Source organism: Neofelis nebulosa, chromosome 8 (genome assembly GCF_028018385.1).
Source record: "Neofelis nebulosa isolate mNeoNeb1 chromosome 8, mNeoNeb1.pri, whole genome shotgun sequence".
NCBI classification, from domain to species: domain Eukaryota; kingdom Metazoa; phylum Chordata; class Mammalia; order Carnivora; family Felidae; genus Neofelis; species Neofelis nebulosa.
The window spans coordinates 138,441,916-138,455,859 of NC_080789.1; the positions used below are offsets into that span (position 1 = coordinate 138,441,916).

Genomic DNA, 13,944 nt, shown 5'->3' on the forward strand with positions numbered 1-13,944 from the left:
AAAATATATGCTATTTGTATTTTGATACGGGCCGCGTTCAATCTGCAGACTGCTTTGAGTAGTAGGGACATTTTAACAATATTTGTTCTTCCAGTCCACGAGCATGGGGTAGCTTTCCATTTGTTTGTGCCATCTCTAATTTCTTTCATCAATGTCTTCCAATGTTCAGAACACAAGTCTTTTACCTCCATGGTTACATTTATTCCTAGGGATTTTATTGTTTTTGGTGCAATCGTAAATGGGATTGTTTTCTTCATTTCTTTTCCCACTACTTCCTTATTAGTGTACAGAAATGCAACAGATTTCTGTATATTAATTTTGTATCCTGCCACCATACACAATTCTGAATTTATTAGTTCTGATAGTTTTTTGGTGGAGTCTTTATATACTGTCTGTCATCTGTAAATAGTGACAGTTGTGCACTTTATTAGTTTCTCCTAAAGATTCTGAAAGAAAGAATCTCATACCTTCCCTTTCAACCGTTGCAGGTGTGGGGAACCTTTTTACGTCCAGAATTGGTTCGAACCAGCTTGGAAATATCGCTGAGGAAACTTCAGTTGAGCTATGTGGATCTTTATCTTATACATATCCCAATACCTTTGAAGGTTAGCAAAAGTTCTTTTACTTTAATCATCAATGTAAAAATTAATAGCTGAATACAAGAAAGGATATAGTTTGTAAAAATGAGGAAAAAACATACATAATACTTTAAGCTTCCCCCCCCTTTTTTTCTGCTGCAAAAGTCCCATCTCAGCCCCAGAGTGTAAGAGTTCACTGGCTTTCAGTATCTTTGCTTCGACCTTGCAAATGCATTGTCTGTATTTTCAAGACCCCACAGTCCTGGGGGCACCTGGGTGGCTCAGTCGGTTAAGCGTCCGACTTCGGCTCAGGTCATGATCTCACGGTTCGGGGTTCGAGCCCTGCGTCTGACTCTGTGCTGACAGCTCAGTGCCTGGAGCCTGTTTCAGATTCTGTCTCTCTCTCTCTCTCTCTCTCTCTCTGCCCCTCCCCCACTCGCACTCTGTTTCCCTCTGTCTCAAAAATAAACATTAAAAAAAAATTTTTTTTTAGTAAAAAAAAAAAAAGAAAAAAGACCCCATGGTCCTGAATGTCCACCTCATACCCACTCGTGTCTGGGGAGTGTCCCGATATGGAGACCAGCTGAGGTATGGGAAATTTAATGATGAAACTCAACCCTCCAGATGCTCACGAGTCGCTCTACTGTGTGACCACCTCCAGGTGTAAAGCAGGGGTAAGAGCAGCTTATCTCACGAGAATCCAAGGCCAAGGTGCCTGTTGAGCCGTGGCATCGCTGTAGCCTCTCTCTAGGATGGGGTCTTGGGTGTCCCAAGTTGTCTGTGACGTGGTGTTTAGCAGCTAAAACCTTTCTAGGAGGTATACTCCCTCAATGTACTTTCTCTGTCTTCAGCCTAACCTTACAATTCCCTTCAAGAATGAGAATAGGTTGTTGCATTAGCCTCAAGGCCTGTAGGCTCCCGACAGCTTGGCTGAGGCCAAACACAGCTTTGTACGACCTCTCTTTCTTCCCTGTGCCCCGGCCTGGGGAAGAGCTCTTCCCAAAGGACGAACACGGAGAACTCATTTTCGACACAGTGGATCTCTGTGCCACGTGGGACGTGAGTACGGCTCCGAATAGCTACGTCTCTGACTTGGGGGAGAGAGGCTGGACAGGGGATTCAGGAAACGTGGACCTCGTCCAACTCCGCCCCCAGGTAGACTCGGGTGAGTCCCCGGATGTCCCTCTGCCTCCGTTTCACATCTCCCGCATTTGATAGTTCAGCAAGTGCTTACCGAGTGCCTGCGGCGTACTCAGTACTGAGTGTGTTTAAGTGCTCGGGCCGCACTGGTGAACACACCAAGGTTTCCAGCCCCACGGACTGGCAGGTGCTACGGCAGCGTGGGGGGATGTATGAGAAAACAAAGCTGATGAGGGAGCTGAGAACGCCGGGGCAGGCCTGGGACACAGAGGGACAACAAAAGCAGAGTGGGCAGGGCAGGCCTCGCTGACAAGGTAAGACTGGGCAAAGCTTTGCAAGAAGCGAGGGAACCGACTGTGTTCTGTCCGGAGGAAGAGCGATACGGGCGTAAAGAAGGCCGAGGCCAAGTTTTTAAGGCGGGAGAGAACCTGTCATGTTCAAGAACAGCAACGAGGCACGTGTGACGGGAACAGAGGGAACTTGGTGACCCTCATGGGGAAGGGGGTCGAAGAGAAAACAGGGAGCCACAGTCGGGGGGACAGTCTGGCCCCTTCCTGCCTCCCATGCTGCACAGGCTCCACTTCCTGTGCGCCTGGCCCTCGCTGTGACTTTGCTCGAGTTTTTCTAGGTGTCCGGCCAAAAACCGCACCGGCTCCTTGAGCTGGGTCCTGCACCCCTTGCCTTCTTATCTTACTCCGTCTTCTTGCCCTTTTTCTCCTATTATTTTATTTTTCATTCTCCTCCTACCCGGTTAATCCCTGTCTCGTTTGTTGACATCCGCAGCTTTCAAGGCTTCCTCTGTCCCGTGTCATATTCTCTCCCATCCCGAGCCCCCTCTCTCGGCACCATGCCGAGAGAGGCACCGTGCACCGTGCTTCCCCAGCCAGCTGCAGGGATCACTCCTCACAGCCCCTTCCTCCACAGGCCATGGAGAAGTGTAAGGATTCAGGGCTGGCCAAGTCCATCGGGGTGTCCAACTTCAACCGCAAGCAGCTGGAGAGGATCCTGGACAAGCCCGGCCTCAAGTACAAGCCTGTGTGCAACCAGGTGAGCCCCGTGGACCCGCCCCTCCCCCCCCAACTCTACCCCCTCCTCTTGTGTCATTTCAACGAGGTCACCAGCGGCACTGCCCTCTCCTGAAGAGAACAGAGTTGCATTGCAAGTTGTTGAAGACAGTCCCCAAGGCCAAGTCACTTTGTAAAAAAACACCCGAGGCTCAGGTTGGAGCATAATCTCCTAGGTGTGTAATGGGGGTGGGTCCCAGAAATGTGCAGCTAACAAAGTCTGGATCTTTCTCATCTCTGGTCAGTAAAGTTGGAGCCCTCCTGTGGAAAAGAAAACAGGTAATTCTTTTGAGTTCTGTGTCATGAGATAACCACTGAGCCCTGACGGTACAAAATCAGCCCCCGACAATGTGAATACATTCACAACATTGAACTTAGAAATGCTCAAAATAGTAAATTTATTTAAAAAATGATAAATTTAGGGGTGCCTGGGTAGCTCAGTTAAATCATCTGACTCTTGATTTTGGCTCAGGTCATGATCTCATGGTTCGTGAGTTCGAGCCCCGCATCGGGCTCTGCACTGACAGTGTGGAGCCTGCTTGGGATTTTCTTTCTCTTTTTCTCTCTCTCTCAAAATACATAAATAAACTTAAAAAAAAAAAAAAAGATAAACCCACTTTAATAAGCCACGCATTGGGGCGCCTGGGTGGCTCAGTCGGCTAAGCGTCCGACTTCGGCTCAGGTCACGATCTCGCGGTTCGTGCGTTCGAGCCCCACGTCAGGCTCTGTGCTGACAGCTCAGAGCCTGGAGCCTGTTTCAGATTCTGTGTCTCCCTCCCTCTCTCTGACCCTCCCCCGTTCATGCTCTGTCTCTGTCTGTCTCAAAAGTAAATAAACGTTAAAAAAAATAAAATTAAATTAAATTTAAAAAGCCACGCATAAACTTCCTGATCTTGGAGAATTATGGAAGAAATTGTGAGCACGGAAATGAGTGGCCACACTTCTGTCCTCGGGAGGGTCCACATTCACCCTGGCTTTATCTTATCTCCTTCTAAACTTCTTACATAAAGGCTGACAGAGAGTGACAGCCAATCCATGTATTAAATATTAGTGAGGCTTGTTTTTTTCTCTTATTTATAGATGAAGAATACAAATAAGAATTCTGAAAAGTTGTATTTTGTGTCCCTTGGGAGGTTTACCTCCACCTTGGGGATCGTCAGTCTAGAGAAAGTAAAGAAACTGGTTTTGCCTGGGGTCATGGTGAAGAATTGAGGAAGAAGCCGTACGTCGCCCTGGGTTCTACAGAGCGAACGGACCATGGCCAAGCTCAGACTGATTGGCTGGTGGGAAGCTTACGTGGGCCTGAGAAGCTTGAACAGAGGACGGTTCATCGTGATCCGAGGGGTGATCTGAGTGGATGGCAGTTCAGGTCAGGTGGCTTGGTCTTGTTCCCCGAATACAATAAATCACCCTTCCTCCCCTTCTGTGTTCATGCCCGAGACAACCGTGACGCAGACAGGTCATTTGCACGTGATGGCTGAACCAGCCCCAGGAAGCCAGCACCGGGCCCTTCCTGCACACAGTGCTGGGGAATACAGTTCAAGTGGGGCCGAAGTCGGGCTGCTTGCTTCTCTTCAATCCCTGCTCATTCTTTTTTTTTTTTTTTTTTTTAATTTTTTTAATGTTTATTTATTTTTGAGACAGGGAGAGGCAGAGCATGAACGGGGGAGGGGCAGAGAGAGAGGGAGACACAGAATCGGAAACAGGCTCCAGGCTCCGAGCCATCAGCCCAGAGCCCGACGCGGGGCTCAAACTCACGGACTGCGAGATCATGACCTGAGCCGAAGTCGGACGCTCAACCGACTGAGCCACCCAGGCGCCCCAATCCCTGCTCATTCTTATTGAGTCACCAGAGTCAGAGCAGAGGCAGTGAGAAAGGCATGTGGCAAAAAATGCGTGTGCACACTCGCAGTTTGGGGTCTGGCCTGAAAGGAGCTTGGGAGTTGTTGCTTGTGTCCTTATAATAGGAAGAGCTGAATAAACCAAGAACGAGCAACTCTTTTTAGGTCCATCAGAGAGTTGAGGTCACAGAGCCAGCTGCCGGCCAGAAAACTGGAGAGACAGGCTGATACAGAGAATCGAGGTTTGCCAGGAACAGAAAGGCCGCCAGGGTCACTATGGGGCAGGAAGATGTGGAACAGCAGCTCTGGAGTTGCTGGAGCCTCAGCGTCAAGTCTGAGAGCTAACATCTCCAGGGGGCTCCTCTATGGGCCTGTCCCCAGGCTCTCCTGAGTTTTACCTCCAGAAGCCCTACCAGGTTTTCGCACTGAACACTGGAGAAAAATCCAGTAGCCCTCTTGAAAAATAGTCAAGACATTCCGTTTTCTTCAGGCCCCCCCTGCAACGGACACCATTATGCTAGAGCCTGCCCGCCCAGGGTTTTACGTGAGCCTAACCCGTGTCATGGAAGGGGAAATAGCCAAGGCCAGCCCGAGAATCAACAAATTGAGCTGACTGGCCCCTAGCCCACCCATCCCGTGGCCGGGGTGACCGTCTTGACCCGCATACGTCTGGGTGTCCAGGTCCCCTACACAGAAAGGACAATGACTGTACCCCTGATTACCTTTCACGGCACAGAAGCCCCTCTCACTGGTAGCGTGTGCGGGTCACAACGCCAGTAACAGCTTCTGACTAGTCACAACGAGCAATGTATTTCCGCTCGATGATCAAAGGGCCAGAAGCCCCCGAGCCCTGTACATATGGCACAAGACCGGGCTTGGGGAAGGGAACAGGTGCAGTGACGTAGAGCAGGGCCAGTGTTTGAAGGCTCCAAGGGTCAAGCGGAGACATCACAACACACTGTGGTGGGAAAGACGAAAGCGCTCTGGTTTCTGAAGCTGAAGACTGACCTCACAAAAGTCAGTCCCCCGTGAAGGATGAGTGGCTGCTTTCCAGGCGTGGCAGCTGTGAAGGGAAGAGGTCAGGGTAAGGGACTGAGAACGAAGAACGAAGAAAGGCAGGGGCTGCTTCTCGTTGGACAGAGCGACGCGCGAGGGGGAGCCAAGGCCAGCCCTGTGGTCTCCTGTCCGAGAGACTGAGCGTGTCTGTTGACCTCCTGATCTGACTTGTCTGTCATGAGCACCAAGCCCGTTTCTCAGTACTGCTCTGCTGTCCGTGGGCGGTAATTGGAGGGCAAGTCTCTGTCAGTTCCCCTGGCCCAGCTGTGGGTGACGGTCGTGTGTTCCCCGTGTTGCTGGACCGCCCGGATATGTTTGCTGTCATGCAATACAGCACTTTATGTTCCTGGAATCCAACCCTTCTGCTTGCTTTCTGCAGGTGGAGTGTCACCCTTACCTCAACCAGAGCAAACTGCTGGAGTTCTGCAAGTCCCAGGACATCGTCTTGACTGCGTACGCGGCCTTGGGGTCCAACTCAGGGAAGGAATGGTAATGACCTCTCTGCACTTATTCTAATCACGGACACTGTCCCTTCTGGAGTCATCGCTCAACCTTCTGGGGCAGATGAGCGGTAGATGGCAGGAATAATCCGTCTTTGCAAACCCTTTAACGAGCCTACTTTGTAGGGACTCGATAAGACAGTGTTAAACAATAAAATCACTGATTAGAACGTTCACCCAGTTCAAAAGCTTTGGGTTTAGAGAGTGGCAAAGGGAGCCTGGGCCACGATTCAAACACGTGATAGTGGAGGGACGTGAGACAAGTAAGAGCTTCTGTGAGTTTGGGTTTCTTTATCTCTTGAAGAGGAGTATAAAAATGCTCCTCTTAGACTTGAAGCAGATAATTACTTGAAAGCATTATTGAAATAGCCACTTCTTAGAAAACAGTTGGTTTATTTATTATAATGGAGATTATCGGGTCTTAGCTGGGACAAAAATTTTGTCCTCTTGGCTTATCCAGTCTTTTACCAAATTTCTCAGAAACGTGTAAAAAATGAGCAAATACCTGAGAGTCCCTTTCTGCCTGCCTCTCTCTGGTCCTTCTACTTTGGATTGGCCAAAAGAAGCAAAAACAGATGTTGAGACAGCCAGAGGGTAATCGGGCGGATTTTCAGAGGATGGAACCCACCCAGCCGTCCCATGTAAGATGGATATACAGCCTCACACACATTGCACCTCTGCCTCCCTTCCAGGTTGAGCAAGAACAACCCAGTTCTCCTGGAGGATCCAGTACTCAGTGCCATTGCTGCAAGGCACAGGCGAACCCAGCCCAGGTGGCCCTGGGCTACCAGCGGGGGGGGGGGGGGGGGGGGGGGGGGCCTGGCCAAGAGCTTCGATGAGGAGAGAATTCGGGAGAACTTCCAGGTACACGGGAGGGCTGTGGGCGGCAGGGGACTGATGGAGGCACCTCGTCTCCCTCCGGCCTGGGTCATCGGTGAGGCACCCAAGGTATATTTGGGCCAAGCTCACCTCCTTGCATACGCTATGCACGCGAGTGCGGTGTTTAACTATCGCCCCCCCCTCCATCTGCTGCAGGGAGGGAACGAGGAAGTGGGAAAGAAACCCAGAAGGTCAGCTTTGGGTCTCAGTCCTGTTTTCTCGTCCAACAGTATGGCCTTGATTTCTTCAGCTGCAGAATGAAGGAGCTAGATGAGATGGGATTTAGGCTTGAAAGGGTGTAGGATTCCTTTGCTGCGGCCACAGTCACCCACCCAGAGCCCCCGAGGGCGATCTGAGTTCAAACAGCCAAGGGGACACACTCCTGACTCTCGTTTGGAACGAACCCCCAGGTTCATGACAACCGTCTCATAAAACCTACGTACATTCCTACGTAAATGCGTGTCTGGGTTGGGGGAGGGAGGAGAAGCGGACAGTAATTGCTGCAGGGAAACTGAGTCGGTCTTCTCACCTTTCTGACAGGTTTTGGATTTCCATTTGACACCAGAGGACATGGAAAGTCTAGACAGTCTAAACAGGAACATTCGCTATTTTGTAGATCTGTTGTAAGTAGCTCCTTCTACCGTAGACCCTGGGGAGCAGGACGGAGAAGAAATCCAGCTATTCCAATCCACAAAGGGGTTGCCTCTTCTTGGAGGAAAGCGGCTGGGAAACACTGTCTCTTCCAGCCCTTCCGTCCCCCTTTCCCTTGGGACTCTAATGTCCTGTGTCCCGACCCTGCTTGCATTCCAGAGTCAAGCGATGTGATGGCGTCCTTTGCGGGCACCCTCAACTAATGCCCCTCTCCCTCTGCCTTACTCATCAGTCTACATGAAACCTGGTTAAATCCCACTGTCTGCCTCCATTGTCAGTTTTTCCCTCCCCACGAAGTTATTCCCAGAGGTACTCAAACCTGCTCTCGTCTTTAAAAAAACAAAAATCTTCCTTTGAGCCAACTTCACTCTACATCCCATTTTTCCTTTCACACGGAAACTTCCTGAAGAAGGCTGTCCTCGCTTCCTCTAGCTTCTCTCTTCCCCCGCTCTTCTGAACCCACGCAAACCAGACATCTGCTGTCCACTTTGCCAAAACTCTTCTCGCCCAGGTCAGCCATGACCTCGTCTTGTTTTAGCGGGAGGAACACTCCTAGAAACACACTCCTGGCTTGCTTTCTGCACAGCCGATCTGGTTTCCCCTCGTCTCCCTGGCCATGTCCCTTGTCGTGTTCTTTGCAGGTTCCTCCCCAGCAGCTCGACCTCTTAACTTTGGCGTGACCAAGGGCACCATCCTTCGACCCCTTCTCTTTTCTGCCTGCACCCACATCCTCGGTGGTTTTATCTAGTCTCGTGCTTTAAACACCATCTAAATATACACTCCCCCAAATTATACCCGACCCAGACCTGAGCCCTGAACCAAGGTTTGCATATCCCTTTATTCAACGACACTTGGGTGTGTGATAGACATCTCAAAACTTGTCATGTCTACACTGAGCTCCCAGTGGCAACTGCTCGCGGGTGCCCCCACCACACGCACCGCAAACACGCTCACACCGAGGTCTTCCGGCTCAGGTAGGCAACTGGCTGCCGTCTGTTCTTCCGGCCTCTGTACCCGACGTCCATGCCCAGCAGCCATAGTGCCGGGCACCCCTCTTCTTGACATCCGGTAGCCTATTGCACTCAGGGAGAAGGCCACCTTCCTTACAGCACCTCCAAGGGCCAGCAGGACGCTGCCTCCCTGGCCATCTGCCTCCACATCCTTCTACTGTGCCCCGCTGACCCCATGCAGCCCGGTGGCATCCTGGCCGTCCCTCTCATACACCTGTGCCAGGGCCCGTTCTCTCTGCCTGCGACACTCTTCCTCCCACTCCTTCACCATGTTCACGTCTGCACTCAGGGCTCACCTCCGTGACACCTTCTCTGTCACCCTTCCTAAAAACGCAACCCTTTCTCTCTACTCTGCGTTTTTGTGTTGACAGTCCTCATTAGCATACCATCCAGGTTCTTGATTTACGTGGCTTATTTTCTGTTTACCTCGATAGAAATGTTAGATTCCCAGGGTGGGATTTTTAAAATTCTGTCTCCCTGAGTGATAAACACTGGTTGAATGAATGATATCATAAAACGATAGAGAGGGAAGGGTAAGGGAGGGTGGAGACCCAGGCAGTCATGCTTAGCGATATCAGCAATTTTAATCAATATCGATAGTGATTTAGCTCTTTATGGCTCAAAATTTTATATATATATATATATATATATATATATATATATATATATACATGTGAGGGAGTTTACCTACCTCTCAAAATTATATATATAAGAGAAGAGGAGTTTACCTACCTTGCTACAATGGAAGTCCCCTGATGAACTGACTTATATCATAATCACTGTATCCATCCCTAGTTCTAATATATAATTTCCCACCAAGTAAAGGCACAGATGAAATATTTCCAAGTGCTTAAAAGAAATGAAACAAGTGATATTCTTATTACCTTCCTCATCATCACCATGAAATATTTGTTAATTTTATATATTAAACCAGACTGGCATTGTTTTCAAAGAAGCAGAATGCGGGGTCCCTGGGTGGCTTAGTCGGCTAAGCGTCCAACTCTTGATTTCAGCTCAGGTCGTGATCTCAAGATTCATGAGTTTGAGCCCCACATCGGGCTCCGTGCTGACAGCATGGAGCCTGCTTGGGATTCTCCCTCTCTCTCTGCCCTTCTCCTGCTCGCACTCTCTCTGTCTGCCCCCAAAATAAATAAACTTTTTTTTTTTTTTAAAGGGGCAGAATTCATCTCTGCCCTCTTAGGAGTTTACAGTATCAACACAAATAGCTTAGCTCCTTAAGTTGTAGAATAATACAGTACCTGAAAAAAAAGGCAACATACTGGTTTATTTTTATAGTGTGTTCATGAGCATGGAAGTGTATTTTCTACAGTGTGTTCATTACAGTGTCATGCGATAGTATGCGGTTATTATCAAACTGGTTGGTTTTGTCCCCAAAAGAAAATTACGTTAATTCTCATCCTGAAGCCAATTTAAAAGAAACGTCTCTTTACCCAGCACAGAAACAGTTCCTTGACTAAGACTCTCCCTTTACCTTTTAGATTTAGCCGTCATCCGGATTTCCCATTTTCTGATGAGTGTTAATGGCATTGTCTGTGCTCCCTCCAGAGTTCTTTGATTTGGTTCGATGATTGGCGAACACCAGGTACTTGGTTTATCCCCTGTTGCTGCCTCGTCAACCATGGTGTGACTCCGCAGGTTAGGAAATGAAAGTCTCTAAACCAGTCTTTTCCCTCCAAAGTAAATGAGAATATGTTTCAAACAACCTAACCTATCAATGCCCTGACTTTTTAGTCTGTTTTGCTGTTTCCTGTGTCACTGAGGTTAAAATGCTGATATGCACTGAAGTGATCACAAGGAAAATATAAATGCCTAAAAAAAACCCAAAAAACTAACCATTTAGTTTTTTCCAAAGTCTAGCTTTTTACTTGTTCATAAGAATTTTTTTCTCTTTGGCTCTGAGAATTTACTACACTTACACAATTTTATCAGACCTTTTAAAGGGATCTAAAACTCAGTTCATAGGTAAAATAAAAGCTGTCATATTTCCACAAAAAAATTAGTCATAATGCCACAAACAAGGAAAGTGTCAAGCTGAATGAAAAAGGACGACCAAGATCTGAAAATTATCCAATAAAGATTTTAGAGCCACCATTATAAACACTGTTCCAACGAGTAATGACAAACACACTTGGAACTAGTGGAAAGATAGAAAGTTTCAATAAAGAAACAGAAGATATAAAGAATTACAAAATGGAAATTTTAGAGCTAAAAATTACAAGAATCAAAACAAGAAACTCAAAGGATAAACAGAGGGGGCACCTGGGTGGTTCAGTTGGTTGAGTGTCCAACTCTTCCATTTCAGCTCAGGTCATGATCTCACGGTTTGTGGGCTCAAGCCCTGAGTCAGGCTCTTCGCTGACAGTGGGAAGCCTGCTTGGAATTCTCTCTCCCTCCCTCAAAAATAAATAAACTTTAAGAAAAAGACATTAAGGGACAGAGGAAATAACGTACTGGAAGATAAAACAATATAAATAACCCAACAGGAACAAGAGAGAGAAAGTCAGCTGGAAAAAACAAAACAAAACAACAGCCTTGTGGACCTTGAAGAAGAACAAGAGTTCTAACACTGTGTCATTGGAGTAGAAGGAATTTGGAGATGTTGGTAAAAGATACGACTTTTAAGTTATGAGGACCTGATGTTCGGCATGGTAATTACAGTTAATGATATTGGACTGTATAATTGATATTTGCTTAAAGACTAGATTGTGAGTGCTTTCACCAAAAAAAAGGTGACCAGGGGCGCCTGGGTGGCTCAGTCGGTTGAATGTCCGACTTCAGCTCAGGTCATGATCTCGTGGTCTGAGTTCAAGCTCCGCGTCGAGCTCTGTGCTGACAGAGCCTGGAGCCTGCTTCCGATTCTGTGTCTCCCTCTCTCTCTCTCTCTCTCTGTCTCTCTCTCTGCCCCTCCCCTGCTCATGCTCTGTCTCTCTGTCTCTCTCTGTCAAAAATAAGCATTAAAAAAAAAAAGTGACCATCGGAGGTGATGGGTGTATTAACTAACCTGATCATGGGAATCATTTCATAATGTCTATGCTTATCAAATCATCATGTTATGCACTTTAAATACATACAGCTTATTTGTCAGTTATAGCTTTGTTAAATGGGGGGGGCGGGAGAAGTGGGGGCAGAAACAGAAGAGGGAGGGGAATAGCTATAAAAGGGAACATGAGGACCCTCGTGGTGATGGGCACGTCCTTTCTTGATTGTGGCAAAGGCTTTGCGAAACACACACGTGAAAAAAATCACAGACGCGAATCAGTACACATCTGGGGAGGTCCGGATAAGACCAGCGGATTGTGTCAAGGTCCGAACCCTGGCTGTGATGCGGTGCTATGGGTTTTCGGGATGGTAACGTTGGGGGAAACTGAGTAAAGAGTACCTGGAATGTTCTGTATTATTTCTTACAACTTCATGTGAGTCTACAATGATCTCAGAATAAAACGTTTGCTTTACAAAATAAGAAACCGGAAAATTGATTCCAGATCCACACCTTCCCTCTCCTTCTGGATTCTTTTCCGATCCCTGGTCAAAAGAACAAAAGAACGTGGGTGAGACGCTAGCCTTAGGCCCTGCCACCAGCCTTTTTAATCCCAAGAATGTGCTGCTCAGAGCACAACCTGGAGGAGGCGGAATTAAAAGCAAGAATAATTTATGGGCCGCCTGGTGGCTTAGTGGGCTAAACATCCAGCTCGCTTTCTGCTTGGGTCATGATCTCACGGTTCATGGGCTCAAGTCCAGCATTGGGCTCTGTGCTGACAGTGCAGAACCTACCTGGTATTCTCTCTCTCTCTCTTCCTTTCTCTCTGCCCATCTCCTGCTCATGCCCTCTCTCTCTAAATAAATAAACATTAACAACAAACAAAAACCAGGAGTGATTTAGCCCAGCCAGTGAAGCCAGTAACCCGATACACATCCCCTCCCCCTGCTCTGAAATTGAACCATGGGGATGTGAAGCCAGTCGTGGGACTTGACATTGCTAAGTTACCAAATGGTGGGATGAATGAGAATTTGGGGTGAGGAATTCAAAAGTCCAAATGAACCCCAGGGGAGGAACAATCCTTTCTGGAAACTGTTGTTAAATTCGATTTTTAATTTTCCCCCACATTCAAATGATCAACCATATTTTCCTTTTTTAAAATATATTTTATTTTTTAAAGCTTATTCATTTTTTTTTAAATTTTTTTTTTTAACATTTATTTATTTTTGAGACAGAGAGAGACAGAGCATGAACGGGGAAGGGTCAGAGAGAGAGGGAGACACAGAATCTGAAACGGGCTCCAGGCTCTGAGCCGTCAGCACAGAGCCCGACGCGGGGCTCGAACTCAGGGACCGCGAGATCGTGACCTGAGCCGAAGTCGGACGCTTAACCGACTGAGCCACCCAGGCGCCCCTAAAGCTTATTCATTTTTAAGGGGGGTTGGGACAGAGTGAAGGAGAACTCCAAGCAAGCCCCTGAACTTGTCAGCGCAGAGCCCGATGTGGGGCTTGAACTCACGAAGAACCGCGAGATCATAACCTCACCTGAGATCAAGAGTTGCAACACTTAACTGAGCCATCCAGGCGACCCGGACCATAAATACTTTTCTTCAGCAACAGGAACTCTCCGATTTGAGAATATAGAGTTGGGGGGGGGGGGGGGGCACTCTTTTTCCTAAACTTCAGTGTCCAAAAGCTCAAATGCTATCAGTTCATAGACATATTTGTAAGGACTTCAAAATAGAATACTAACTTTCCTCCAGGAGATCTTTATAAATTTCTCGTCCTACTCAAAGTTAGCGAAAGTGTAATTTTTCAAAAAACTTCGCATCTATTGGAGAGTCCAAATTTCAAAAATGGTGTCATTGGTAAAGGGGACTGAGAAAGAAGGGCCATGATCTATTAAGAGCATGGCACCACACGCTTTCTCCATTTGCACCCACGCGTCTTGGGGGGAGTCTTCAGCTCCAGCTGTCTGCCATGAAGACCACGTTTCAAAGGAAACTGCATTTAGAATCAGAACTTCAAATTTCTGTATCACAAAGTTATCGAATCAAGATTAACAAAAAAACAGTAAAGCATATTCACACCATTGCTTCGAAAAGAATTTGTTACCAAACACAATAAATTAGCGAGAACAGAGTTTGGACCATGATTAAATTTCTTTTCAATTTTTTTTATTTCATCTCTGGCTCAGCTTAACATTTTTTCTATTTTGGGGGGTATTT

At 47.5% G+C, this 13,944-nt stretch overlaps 1 protein-coding gene across 5 annotated transcripts in view; it reads left to right on the forward strand.

Moving 5' to 3' along the window:
• The window catches only part of LOC131483647 (aldo-keto reductase family 1 member C23-like protein), a 133,747-nt gene extending 123,300 nt beyond the window's left edge, over positions 1 to 10,447 (forward strand). For 2 of the 5 annotated variants that reach the window (XM_058682007.1, XM_058682008.1), the window contains 7 exons: positions 489 to 615; positions 1,570 to 1,637; positions 2,643 to 2,765; positions 6,059 to 6,168; positions 6,872 to 7,043; positions 7,599 to 7,681; positions 10,219 to 10,447. In XM_058682007.1, the coding sequence (XP_058537990.1) occupies positions 489 to 615; positions 1,570 to 1,637; positions 2,643 to 2,765; positions 6,059 to 6,168; positions 6,872 to 7,043; positions 7,599 to 7,681; positions 10,219 to 10,261 (726 nt within the window). In that variant the 3' untranslated portion in view covers positions 10,262 to 10,447. Of the gene's footprint in view, positions 1 to 488; positions 616 to 1,569; positions 1,638 to 2,642; positions 2,766 to 6,058; positions 6,169 to 6,742; positions 6,832 to 6,871; positions 7,044 to 7,288; positions 7,574 to 7,598; positions 7,682 to 10,218 lie in introns of those variants that run through there. The other 3 variants (XM_058682010.1, XM_058682011.1, XM_058682012.1) reach the window with 3 other exon arrangements.
• The last annotated feature ends 3,497 nt before the right edge of the window (positions 10,448 to 13,944 follow it).